The sequence below is a fragment of the Pseudophryne corroboree genome, chromosome 2, assembly GCF_028390025.1.
Source record: "Pseudophryne corroboree isolate aPseCor3 chromosome 2, aPseCor3.hap2, whole genome shotgun sequence".
Taxonomy (NCBI): domain Eukaryota; kingdom Metazoa; phylum Chordata; class Amphibia; order Anura; family Myobatrachidae; genus Pseudophryne; species Pseudophryne corroboree.
Window position 1 is genome coordinate 37,222,959 of NC_086445.1, and position 14,733 is coordinate 37,237,691.

Sequence of the window (14,733 nt, forward strand, 5' to 3'; positions counted from 1 at the left end):
ATTCCGTGTTGTTCGCTCGCAAGGCGATTTTAGCAGAGTTGCTCACGCTAAGCCGCCGCCTACTGGGAGTGAATCTTAGCATCTTAAAATTGCGAACGAAGTATTCGCAATATTGCGATTACACACCTCGTAGCAGTTTGAGTAGCTTCAGACTTACTCGGCATCTGCGATCAGTTCAGTGCTTGTCGTTCCTGGTTTGACGTCACAAACACTCCCAGCGTTCGCCCAGACACTCCTCCGTTTCTCCGGCCACTCCTGCGTTTTTTCCGGAAACGGTAGCGTTTTTTCCCACACGCCCATAAAACGGCCTGTTTCCGCCCAGTAACACCCATTTCCTGTCAATCACATTACGATCGCCAGACCGATGAAAAAGCCGTGAGTAAAATTACTAAGTGCATAGCAAATTTACTTGGCGCAGTCGCAGTGCGGACATTGCGCATGCGCATTAAGCGGAAAATCGCTGCGATGCGAAGATTTTTACCGAGCGAACAACTCGGAATGAGGGCCTATGTTACTTCTATATATGAATGTAGTGATTACTTTGGTTCTTTATCCTCCTAGAAAATAACAACTGGAAGGTAGAAAGTGCGCACACATCAGAAGTTTAGGATGAGGTCCGATTTCCACCATTTTGGAGGAGTTGGAAATGTCATGTCCACTTGCTGAGCGGAAAAGGCCGCGCTCCCTCCCAACCCAGGGAATGATTCTCTAAACTTGCCATCCTCTACCCCTCATATTATACATTTAATCCCATCCTGTAGGATAATAATCTGTACCCCTTCCACCCACCTCATGTCAGATCTTGCAGCAGTTTCCCACATAAATCCAGGACGGATTGGTAACACTGGAACTTTTGCGCAAAAATTAATTGGTAACGTTGCACAACAGCATTTGTGCTTATTCTGTTGTGGAACATTAAATATAATCAAAGTTTGTAGCTAATGAATTATAATTTTATACTTCTCTTCTTTAATTGTGTTCTCTTCCGTCACATAGCGGTGGCAGCCATTTTGTTGGTTTGAGCAATACCCATGACAGTGCAGCCTATTGTCTCACAAGGAATGAGTGACATAACTGGGGAGGACACCTATATTATGGTCTGAATCTATAGACACAACAGTGTAGCTTATCACTCACGAGGAAGCGTTGAAAACCCTTATTGCTATTATTGCCCATGTAGAGGGTTGGCCTGTGAACAGACACGCTTCATAGTAACATACTAAAAAGGATACACCTAAGATATACCCATCACTATGTATGTTTGCCTGATCAGATAGTATGCAATGTGCTGTTCTATTTAGTGTGGCTCCACACATAACACATAACATTATGTTGATGGTTTTTATATTCTACTTCCAAATTACTATATATTCTGAACTGATGAATCATTTCCCTTTTATACCAAAGTGAGTTTGGCCACAGAGGTACCATGTAACCTGTCACCTGGCACAGGCAGCCCCTCCTTCCTCTGCATGTAATCTATGTCATACAAGTGTAGACCACTCTTTATATAACCAGGCTCATGAGCTACAAATTTAACGAATGAGCTACCTTTAAAACGAAGTGCCTCCACCCAAGTATTTATTAGTATTTATATATCATGGGGCCTACTTTGGAAAATCCACCGATGAATATTGTTTATTTTTATGCCAAGATACTATGTATATTACATTTACTATATCCTTAAATATATAACCACTTTTGTGAATAGATGTATTTCATGGTCTGTGGTTAAGACTCCACCGCTTCACCGTACCCAAACGAAACAATCAGTAAGTGAAAGGTAGATACAACAGTAAGTATCTATATATATTCAAAGTTTAGTTTATTGTCATCAGTCAAAACAAATTGACAGACGAAATTACAATAGTACATAGCACCCAATAATAGGCAACACAATCATAATGTACATAAATATATACGGTATATGTATATGTGTGTGTATGTGTACATATATATATATATATATATATATATATTCAATCTGCGGGTCCAGCACTCTCACCCAACCATCTATAACCACTGGGGTGTCTCACAAGGTTTCTCCACGTAGTGTGGCTAACCCAATATACAAAAAAAGTATAATCCATTGAAACAAGTGAGGGAAAGGCATTCACCAGATTTTCAGTCCAAAGCCACAGCTCCAACGTTTCGGTTCCATTGCAGGACCTATGTCAAGGATCAACATCACAGCCAACTGGAAAAAAAAATGCAAAAAAACCATAGAGAGGAGGGGACAAACAAACACATTGCACACTGATGTGTAGTTTGTCCCCTCTATGTGTTTTTTTATTTTTTTTTGTCCAGTTGGCTGTGATGTTGATCCTTTACAAAGGTCCTGCAATGGGACCGAAACGTTGGAGCTATATATTGACTGTGGATAAGAATAAAACACTACTTTCTTTATGGCTGTGGCTTTGGACTGAAAAACTGGTGAGAGCCTTTCTCTCCCTTGTTTTAAGAGATTATACTTCTCTCTCTCTCTCTCTCTCTCTCTCTCTCTCTCTCTCTATATATATATATATATATATATATATATATATACAATTATCTACAGGGGCACCTACTTTGAGTGTAACACTTGTTTTTGACCAAATTCTCTTCTATATAGACAAAACCGTTTCTTAATACAACAAGAATAACCTTTAATAGCATTTATTAAGAACATGAGTTTTAAAACCATTATAACTTTAAAAATTGTATTTCTTCAATCAAATACAGTATTTTAACAGCTGAAATTCTTTAATTAACAATGTGCCTTTCAGGCTAGGTGTTTCTGTTAATTTCAGATGTAACAACTTGCATGTCACCCAACACGTTTCGTCCAAATTGACTTCATCAGGGATGTCTTTACAAAAGGATATACAGATTTAAATAATATTACAACAGTCACAATAATCCACATCGTTAACTCATTTATTTTACATGAATATACAATCTTAATACAGATTATCTGATTTAAATGCTATTTAACTTATGTGCATATTTCACAGGCTATGACTGCTTAATTCAATCAATTTACACAGTAATTGTTTACAGGACTCTAGGACTGAACTTCCAATGTATATATATATATATATATATATATATATATATACCGTATTTTTCGGACCATAAGACGCACTTTTTCTCCAAAAAAATATGGGGGGAAAAGTACATGCGTCTTATGGTCCGAATAACATGGTCCGAGTAACATAAAAACATATAGGTAACAGTAAAAACCTTATGGAGAGCTCTCAATGCGCTCTCAATGTGCTGGGTGGGAGCGCACTGCGTGGGAGAGGCAGCAATTACGAGTGCGGGAAGCGGCGGGTCTGCTGCTGCTGCTGCTTAGCCGTCATCTGAGGCGGCATCACGTGGTTCCCCCGCTCCCTCCCCTCGCCTCCTCCAAAGTACGGTACTGCTGCTGCTGCCGCCTCGCCGTCATCTGAGAGGCGGCATCACGTGGCTCCTCCGCTCCCTCCCCTCGCCTCCTCCGAGTCCTCAGAGTAGTGTGCTTCGGGCTGGATGCGGGGAACCATCTGTACACATTTGCCACAATAAAGTGACTCCCCCCCCCCCCCCCCCCTCACCTCTTTCTTAAGGTACCCATATACTACCATACAGTACTGGTATAGTAGTGGTAGTAAGTGAAGAGCCATGATGCTGCTTCAATTTATAATGAATGGGGATTTTTTTTAAAGTTCCTAATACTGTATGTTGTGAGGTAAAAAGGTTCTCGTCTGCTCTGTACTGTGACTATGGCTGTGCTTGTGTGGCTGCCTCTGTCACACACTGTCCCAGAAAAATCTGTGTACCGTATTCTCTGTAAATGGCCTGTAAAGCTGATGTCTGTGTCTACAGTATAGATTGTAAGCTTGCAGCAGGGCCCTCTTACCTCCAAGTCTGTCTGTTGTTACCCAATTTGTTTTATCTCTATTTACAATTGTAAAGCGCAAAAGAATTTGCTGCGCTATATAAGACACTGTAACGGAATCTGCTGCGCTATATAAGACACTGTAACGGAATCTGCTGCGCTATATAAGACACTGTAACGGAATCTGCTGCGCTATATAAGACACTGTAACGGAATCTGCTGCGCTATATAAGACACTGTAACGGAATCTGCTGCGCTATATAAGACACTGTAACGGAATCTGCTGCGCTATATAAGACACTGTAACGGAACCTGCTGCGCTATATAAGACACTGTAACGGAATCTGCTGCGCTATATAAGACACTGTAACGGAATCTGCTGCGCTATATAAGACACTAACGGAATCTGCTGCGCTATATAAGACACTGTAACGGAATCTGCTGCGCTATATAAGACACTGTAACGGAATCTGCTGCGCTATATAAGACACTGTAACGGAACCTGCTGCGCTATATAAGACACTGTAACGGAACCTGCTGCGCTATATAAGACACTGTAACGGAATCTGCTGCGCTATATAAGACACTGTAACGGAATCTGCTGCGCTATATAAGACACTGTAACGGAATCTGCTGCGCTATATACGATGAGGGATGAAGGAGGGTGGCAGAGATGCAGCGGTTGCTGTGATAGATACCGTAGATTCTGTTTGTGCTATCATATTCTAGTTGAGCTGAACCCAGCCACATTAGACACTGAGGCAGGCTTATCTTCTGTATTGTAGGAGTCGGTGAAAACTAGGGAGGCCAATCCGCGACCATTGCAAGGATGATAAAGCAGAAAAGGCTAGCATATAAAAATCCTTTTAAACTAGAGGTAGTAAAATATGCTAAGGAGCATGGAAACAGAGCAGCGGAGAGACATTTTGGACCTCCTCCAACTGAAAAAATGATTAGAGAGTGGAGGAAACAGGAGGATCAGCTGCAAAAAGCAGATAAAAGTAAGCACACTTTCCGTGGGCATGTTGCAAAGTGGCCACAGTTGGAGGTGGACATGAAAGAATGGATCATACGTCACCGGAATAATGGCTTCTCTGTCTCAACAAAAATGATCATATTTGAAGCGAAACGCATTTCTATAGAGAAAGGCATTCAGGATTTTACAGGATCACCAACATGGTGCTACAGATTTATGAAGCGATGTGGTCTTGCTATGCGGACCAAAACTAGAATTGCGCAAAAAATGCCAAAAGAGTATGAATCTAAAATTCTGTCCTTTCATAAATTTGTTATTGATGCTAGGAAGAAAAATGGCTTTGAAATTGGCCAGATTGGGAATATGGATGAAGTCCCGCTAACCTTTGATGTGCCATCTAATAGGACTGTAGATCTGAAGGGTGCCAAAACCATCACTGTGAAAACTTCAGGGCATGAGAAGACCCATTACACTACTGTGTTGTCCTGCTGTGCCGATGGCACCAAATTGCCACCCATGTTGATTTTCAAGAGGAAAACATTTCCAAAAGAAGTGATTCCGCGAGGAGTTGTTGTACATGTACATGACAAAGGATGGATGGATGAAAATGGAATGAGAATATGGGTTGAAAAGGTGTGGGCCAAACGTCCTGGAGGACTTCTGAAAAAACCTGCTTTATTAGTGCTTGACCAGTTTAGAGCAAATATTAGCGAACCAACAAAAAAGTGCTTCAGAGAAGTGAAGACTCATCTAGCTGTAATTCCCGGAGGTCTTACCAGCCAGTTGCAACCTCTTGATGTTTCCATCAACAAGCCATTTAAGGTCTTTATGAGAGAAGAGTGGAACAAATGGATAGCTGCTGGTAATCATGATCTGACACCTACTGGACGAATGAAGAGGCCCACCATCACTCAAGTTTGTGAATGGGTAAAAAGATCATGGGACTCAGTGAAGGAGGAGATTGTTGTATATTCATTCAAAAAATGTGGCATTACCAATGCCTTAGATGGAAGTGAAGACGGTATCTTATATGAAGACAGCGAAGAAAGTGATGTCAGTGATTGTGAGCAAATGAGCTTCATAAATTCTGACTCTAGCGATGATGAGTTCTTGGGGTTTCCATAAAACTAGAGTACCGTACTCAAACCTTTGTTAATGACAGTGATAATGGTTCTTAATGCCACTGTTGAGTTCAAATGCTATTCTGTTATAGTTTATTAAATATTATATTACACTATTTGGTTCAGAATATTTTTTTTCCTGTTTTCCTCCTCTAAAAACTAGGTGCGTCTTATGGTCCGAAAAATACGGTATATAATTCTTGAAGATAAGAGGAGGAACAAGTAGAAGAAAGAAGAGTACATTAGCATATATAATGGTTAAAGTTCACCAATAGTTTCCATTTCTAATAAATTTGTTTAATTTGATTAACCTTTAATATTAATAAGAAAAATAAAGCATATATTTGCATTTGTTGTGTGTAATTTCTGTCTCAAATGTCTTACTTGAGCATAATATTACCCATATAAGTCAATGGTCACACATGATGGTGCTCAATTTGTATTTAAATCACCCCATATATTTTTAAGAACATTACATCAATACATATTGACAATTTGATGGCCATCTGCAGATTATTTTACTTCTCTCAGGTAAAATTGTTCTTACTGGTTTTCCCAAATAGGACTGATTCCTCTGGGCCAAATAAGTTGTTGCTATTTTTAAACAATGTATATTAATGAAAAATGAATCACGCTTTTGTTAACTGATATTTTAAATATTGAGAATTAATAGTACTCAGACCACTTATAACACCTTTGACAGTTTTGGTGTGGGGAATTTTTTGGGATGGATTTCCAAAATGCCCACTTGAAACTACAAAATTAATTAATAAGTAGTTTTACTACCTCATCAAATTTCAATTATACCTCAATTACAATATTTAAGACTCTAATGTACTTACTATTTAAATACAATGTGCTGTGCCCTGTCTGTATTTACTGTAGATTCAATCAAAGTGTAAATCTATTCAAACAATAATTAAGTTCTATTTAGTGTATAGTTTTCCAATATTAGTGCTTTGATATTTAATAAAAAAGATTTTATAAACCTATATGTATACACATCTGTGTACAAATATGCATACTCCTTTACTCTTAATGTGCACAATATTACTTATTATTTATCTCCATTTAAACGTGTTGATTACCATGCTTTTTCATCTTTAATACACTATTTTTTTCATCAAATCCAACGAGTGCCGCCTGGTTCCTGTTTGCCATTGGGGGGATTGCCATATACCCACCCAGGGAACCTCTGCTTGTATATACAATTTGAGGAAGGCACCGTGGTTATCCTGATTTATTTGGAGTGCCTATTATGTCTATACATATATATATATATATATATATATATATATATATATATATGTACATTGGAAGTTCAGTCCTAGAGTCCTGTAAACAATTACTGTGTAAATTGATTGAATGAAGCAGTCATAACCTGTGAAATATGCACATAAGTTAAATAGAATTTAAATCAGATAATCTGTGTTAATATTTTATATTAATGTAAAATGAATGCGTTAACGAGTTGGAGTATTGTGATTGTTGTAATATTATTTGAATCTGTATATCCTTTTTTAAAAGACATCCCTGATAAAGTCAATTTGGACGAAATGCGTTGAGTGACATGCAAGTTGTTACATCTGAAATTAACAGAAACACCTAGCCTGAAAAGCACATTGTTAATTAAAGAATTTCAGCTGTTAAAATACTGTATTTGATTGAAGAAATACAATTTTTTAAGTTTTAATGGTTGTAAAACGCATGTTCTTAATAAATGCTATTAATGGTTATTCTTGTTGTATTAAGAAACGGTTTTGTCTATATAGAAAAGAATTTGGTCAAAAATAAGTGTTACACTCCAACTAGGCGCCCCTGTAGATAATTTTCTATATATCTCTATCTCCTTGGCCCAATCCCAGCATAGGGCTATCTTCAGGGTTTTAGTAGCCGATTTTACCGCTCAAACTATCCTCTTAAAGTAAAAGGGGTTAAAAGTGATACAAGCGCAGTGTCGGTAACAAAAACAACTATATATATATACAGGTTGAGTATCCCTTATCCAAAATGCTTGGGACCAGAGGTATTTTGGATATGGGATTTTTCCGTATTTTGGAATAATTGCATACCATAATGAGATATCATGGTGATGGGACCTAAATCTAAGCACAGAATGCATTTATGTTACATATACACCTTATACACACAGCCTGAAGGTAATTGTAGCTAATATTTTTTATAACTTTGTGCATTAAACAAAGTGTGTGTACATTCACACACTTCATTTATGTTCCATATACACCTTATACACACAGGCTGAAGGTCATTTAATACAATATTTTCAATAACTTTGTGTATTAAACAAAGTTTGTGTACATTGAGCCATCAAAAAACAAAGGTTTCACTATCTTACTCTCACACAAAAAAGTCCGTATTTCGGAATATTCCGTATTTCAGGATATTTGGATATGGGATACTCAACCTGTGTATGTATATATATATATATATATATATATATATATATATATATATATATATACATACACATATATATATATATTTTTTTTATGTTTATTTTTCGGGAAGGGGGGCTCTATTGGTGATGTGTGAAAAATGAATTCTCATCCAGTAAATTAAGTGGGGAATACACTATTAGTGACATGATTTTGCTTATTGATTCCCTTTTTCAGTTTTTCTGAGAACACCCAAAAATTCTTACTCAAAGATGCATTTAAAACAATTTAATAGCCATAAAACAAAAGTTAAAACAATTCACAAACTCTGAGTATTAATTTTTCTCAAGATAATGAGCTAATATGATACATTTGTGTAACAATGACAGTGTTCAACCAACGCGTTTTGTCTATGGCAACTTCGTCAGGGCTGGTTTGGGAAAAGAAAATAGGGCGTCTATACAGACAAGGTACACTATTATACAATTTTTCATTGTCCTTGATAGTATTCTCTTACAATTTATCTGTAAGTGTTATACATGTTAATTACACATTCTACAAAGGATTGCACTCTAGAGTAAATATAACAGTGATGATTATTTTACAGTGATGATTATTTTACAACTTAGCACTAGTTAGGTAATGATATACAGTAGAAAGACATTGAATAGGTACGATTTAGTTAAAGATAACCCATATAGGGATACTTACTATTTTTCTACACAACCAATTTTTTTCAAAAAGGTTATTATCGGTTGTTTAGTAATAAGACTGACCTGTTAGATGACATAATATAAGAAACTAGAACTGACCAATTGGTACTGTAGATAGTAGATAATCTATTAGTATTTGGTACTTACTAAAGAGCGATTAGATGTTCATTATTGTAGATTACACTTAACATGGCGTTTTTAGAAATAGACGATAATCACCGGGAATCCTGCAATTAGATAATGTTAAAGGTATAAACATTTGGTGACATATATACCCCAATCCTATATATGGGTTTAAAATAGTTAGATAATCACTTACTAATTAGAACTGCACATTTAGGTGACAGTCAATTTATTTTAAGTGTTTTTGATCATACACCTCTTAAGGAACCCAGTTAACAGCCTCCTAAACTCCTATATTTACATAGCAGTGGATAATATGGACATTGATATTAACCTTTAATGAAAATATCTATATGTTAGAAATGGAGAATATAAATGATCACTTACTGACAGCATATTGCCAGTTTAAGTACTTCTTTCTGAATCAGACATTTCCATACGCATACAATTTTTTGCTCGCCTAATTATAAATAGTTTTTAGTTCATACTATATATAAGCGAATAAACAAGATAAGGAAAGACATTTAAGCACAATTTGAAATATTTAAAAGTTGCTAGCTTCAATATTATACACTTTACTAAATCTAGTTTCAGATTACTTACTGAATTCTGTTGAGAATAGTCACTTCTCTGTGCAGTCAGGAGTCCAAGTGAAAAATGATTCACTGCTCTCAGGAGATGGTCCGCATGGTGCTCCGACCTAGTGTCCATCCATCTTTGCATAAGATTGTTGGGAAGTTCCATGCCAGAACATTTTAGTTGGATCTCCTAAGCAAGTGGTTAGATCACATCTACAGATGCTCCGGATGATTTGGCTGTTCCAGGACAGGTGGTCAGCCCACGAAAGCCTCCTTCCGATCAACATTCTGGATCTTCGCTCAATTTACAATGCTCTGCTTCAGGCCTCTCCTCTACTCAGGGATCACGCAATCCAAGTACAGTCGGACAACGCCACAGCCGTGGCGTACATCAATCGACAAGGAGGGACAAAAAGCAGAGCCTGCATGCGAGAGGTGTCAAAAATACTCCTCTGGGCAGAAAGAAATGCAAGAACAATGTCGACAGTCTTCATTCCGGGTGTGGATAACTGGGAAGCGGATCTCCACCCGGGGGAGTGGGGACTCCACCAGCAGGTGTCCCAGCAGGTAATCAACCAGTGGGGCTGCCCGCAAATAGACATGATGGCTTCTCGAATCAGCAAGAAGCTTCACTGGTATTGCTCACGAACCAGGGACCCTCAGGCGATGGCAGTGGATGCACTGACGTCGCATTGGTTGTACCAGCTGGTCTACCTGTTTCCCCGATTCCCTTGCTCCCAAGGGTGCTCAAGCGAATCTGGAGTCAAGGAGACCAGGCAATTCTGATTGGCCTCGGAGGGCGTGGTACGCAGATCTTCTGGACATGTCCGTCGAAGACCCTTGGCCTCTATCTTCAAGAGGGTCTGTTCGTCTATCCGGACTTACGGCGTCTTCATTTGACAGCATGGAGGTTGAGCGGAACATCCTAGCTCACAAGGGCCTTTCCAAAAAGGTTATTGCTACCATGGTTTAGGCCAGGAAACCTGTGACGTCAAAACATTATCATCATATCTGGAAGAGGTATGTCTCTTGGTGCGAGGAACGCACATATCCACCTGCAGAGTTCCACTTGGGACGTTTCTTATGTTTCCTGCAGGCTGGTGTGGATAAGGGCTTACGTCTGGGTTCCATTATGGTCCATATTTCAGCTCTCCATTTTCTTCCAGAAGAAATCGGTAGTGTTGCCTTAAGTTCAGACCTTCTTGCAAGGAGTACTTCGCATCCAACCTCCTTTTGTGCCGCCTACGGCACCCTGGGATTTGAATGTAGTGTTGGCATTTCTACAGTCCTCCTGGTTTGAACCTCTGATGACAGTTGAAGACAAGTACCTCACGTGGAAGACGGTGATGTTACTGGCCCTGGCTTTTGCTAGACCTGTCTCAGAATTGGAGGCCTTAATGTGTAAGAGTCCCTACTTGGTCTTTTACGAGGACGGAGCGGAGCTCCGCACCAGACAGCAGTTCCTGCCGAAGGTTGTTTCTGCATTTCACCTGAATCAACCTATTGTGGTTCCGTCAAATTCTGGCTCCTCCAGAGGCGTTAGATGCTGTGTGAGCCTTGAAGATCTATATCAAGCGAACAGCTCGGATCAGAAAGACGGATTCTTTGTTTGTGCTCTAAGATGTGCAGAAAAAGGGTTGTCCTGTTTAGGAGTAGTCCATTGCTCGTTGGCTTAGGCTTACTATTCAACAGGCCTATGTGTCGGCAGCCTTACCTGTTCCTAAGTGTCTGAAGGCCCACTGTACTAGATTGGTGGGCTCTTCCTGGGAGGCTGCCCGTGGAGTCTCGGCCTTGCAACTGTGCCGAGCCTGGTCGGGGAAGAACACTTTTGTGAAGTTCTACAAGTTTGATACCCTGGCCAGAGAGGATACCCAGTTTGGGCAGGCGGTGCTGCAGCAGTTTCCGCACATTCCCGTCCATTCTGGAAGCTTTGGGACATTCCCATCGTACTAGATTCCCCAATATCCCTTATAGATGCTGGAGATAATAGGATTTTAATTACCTACCGGTAAATCCTTTTCTCGTAGTCCATAAGGGATATTGGGCGCCCACCTCAGTACGTTGACTAAATTCCTCAATATTCCTTATGGACTACGAGAAAAGGAATTATCGGTAGGTAATTAAAATACTATTTTTATATTTTAGATTCCTCAAAGTAGCCCCCTTTTGCTTTGATGACAGCTTTGCACACTCTTGGCATTCTCTCAATCAGCTTCATGAGGTAGTCTCCTGGAATGGTTTTGAATTAATAGGTGTGCCTTGTCAAGAGTCAATCTGTAGAATTACTTGCCTTCTTAATGTGTTTGAGACCATCAGTTGTGTTGTGCAGAGGTAGGGTTAGTACACAGTGGACACCCCTATTTGACTACTGTTGTAATCCATATTATGGCACGAACCACTCAACTCAGCAAAGAGAAATGACAGTCCATCATTACTTTAAGACTTGAAGGTCGGTCGATAACGGGAAATTTCATGAACTTTGAAAGTATCCTTAAGTGCTGTTGCAAAAACCATCAAACGCTATGATGAAACTGGCTGTCATGAGTACCGCCCCAGGAAAGGAAGACCAAGAGTAACCTCTGCTGCAGAGGATAAGTTCATTAGAGTTACCAGCCTCAGAAACCGCTACTTAACAGCACCTCAGATTAGAGCCCACATAAATTCTTCACAGAGTTCAAGTAGCAGACAAATCTCAACATCAACTGTTCAGAGGAGACTGCGTGTATTAGGTCTTCATGGTGGAATTGCTGCAAAGAAACCTCTACTGAGGATGAACAACAAGAAGAAGAGAATTGTTTGGGCCAAGAAACACAAGGAATAGACATTAGACCAGTGGACATCTGTACTTTGTTCTGATGAGTCCAAATTTGAGATTTTTGCTTCCAACCGCCTTGTCTTTGTGAGACGCAGAGAAGGTGAGTGGATGGTTTCTGCAAGTGTGGTTCCCACTGTGAAGCATGGAGGTGTGCGTGTGCTTTGCTGGTGATACTGTTGGTGATTTATTCAAAATTCAAGGCACACTTAACCAGCATGGCTACAACAGCATTCTACAGCGCCATGCCATCCCATCTGGTTTGCGCTTACTGGGACCATCATTTGTTTTTCAACAAGACTGACCCCAAACACACCTCCAGGCTATGTAAGGGTTACTTGACCAAGAAGGAAAGTAATGGACTGCTGCGTCAGATGACCTGGCCTCCGCAATCACCGACCTAAACCCAATTGAGATGGTTTGGAATGAGTTGGACCGCAGAGTGAAGGAAAGCAGCCAACAAGTGCTCAGCACCTCTGGGAACTCATTCAAGACTGTTGGACCATTCCAGGAGACTACCTCATGAAGTTGATTGAGAGAATGCCAAGAGCTGTCATCAAAGCAAAAGGGGGCTACTTTGAGGAATCTAAAATATAAAACATTTTGATTTGTTTAACACTTTTTTTGTCTACAACATAACTCCATATGTGTTCTTTCATAGTTTTGATGTCTTCAGTACTAATCTACAATGTAGAAAATAATTAAAATAAATAAAAACCATTGAATGAGAAGGTGTGTCCAAACTTTTGACTGGTACTGTGTGTGTGTGTGTGTGTGTGTGTGTGTGTGTGTGTGTGTGTGTGTGTGTGTGTGTGTGTGTATATATATATATATATATATATATATATAGGTGCACTTTACAATGAATGTGACTACGTTTTAGTAGTTTGAGGTGATAATGATTCCAGTGAAAAAGTGACCGCAGTTGATTTTTTTTTTTTTTATGTATAATTATGCAGTAACTAATTAGTGTGTCGGTGACACTATGAATACTTATGTCATCTGCTCTTGACAAGTGACAATAATTTCGATCAAACTTGACAGGTGACAATTTCAATTTAAGTTAATATAAAAGTATAAGTTTAGTTCATAAGCTAAAGAATCTCAGTTACTAAAGTGTCACAGTCTTTCGATTGACTAGCATTTTACATTAATTTACATCAGTTTATATTAGATACATAACAGATGAACATTTTATACGAATTCTAAAAAACAACAATCCATTCCATCAAAGCTACCCTTATTTATACATGTAAGTATGAGGTAACATCACATATAGTTATACATAAAGATGTGCTTATTTATAGAAAGGACACAATGTCTATACCTTCATTGATACCATTAGGGGTCAGTGTGTTGAGTTTATATATCCAATAGGATTCTTTTTTGGAAAACTCAAGTCCTGTATTCCTCCCTTTTTCATTCTCCTTAATGTGTTCTAATATGGTGAACTTAAAACCATTAGTATTAGAGTTGTGGAACTCAGCAAAATGTCTTGGCAAGCTATGGGTTTTTATTTTGTTTTTAATGTTCCTTAGATGTTTTTGTATACAGAGTTTAATATTGCATTTGTTTTTTCCTACAGTATGTATTAGACCCGTCACTCACAGGTAATTCTGTATGTAATAAAAGTTGAATTACATGAATGTTTCCCTATTAATTTACAATACTTTTTATTATCTTTATCCTGAATGATTGGAAATTTCTCCATGAACTTACAACAAATGCACTTTATGCATGGTTAACAGCCTGAATGTATTGCAGTCGGGTTCTCTAAAGGTATTAATATACTGGGAGCTAAAATGTTTTTAAAATATGAAGCTTTACCGTATGTAATGGTAGGTTTTCGTGGGAGATGTCGTCTCAGAATGGGGTTTTTAAGGAGAATATCCCAATTTCTGTCTAATTATTTTGTAATCTGTTTAATCTCCTTGTTGAATTGAGTTATAAAGGGTCTTCCTTTATGGGATTCTCTTATGAATTTAAGTTTTCGCGTTCAACAATTCAGTTCTGCTGTTGTTAAAGGCTCAGACAGAACTATTTCAGCTATTAAATTCAGCCAAATCTGATGATCTGATATGCGAAAAAGAGTTTGACTAGTTTGCCAAGACATTTTTCTGAGTTCCACAACTATAATACTAATGGTTTTAAATTCACC

At 38.7% G+C, this 14,733-nt stretch overlaps 1 protein-coding gene across 9 annotated transcripts in view; it reads left to right on the forward strand.

Annotated features, from left to right (window-relative positions):
* LOC134995897 (zinc finger protein 768-like) overlaps positions 1–14,733 on the forward strand; it is a 923,052-nt gene that overhangs the window by 856,992 nt on the left and 51,327 nt on the right. The window contains exon 28 of one of the 9 annotated variants that reach the window (XM_063951156.1): positions 3,040–3,075. The exons of the other annotated variants lie outside the window; for them this stretch is intronic. Within the exon in view, the coding sequence (XP_063807226.1) occupies positions 3,040–3,047 (8 nt within the window). The 3' untranslated portion in view covers positions 3,048–3,075. Of the gene's footprint in view, positions 1–3,039; positions 3,076–14,733 lie in introns of those variants that run through there. 9 annotated transcript variants of the gene reach the window in all.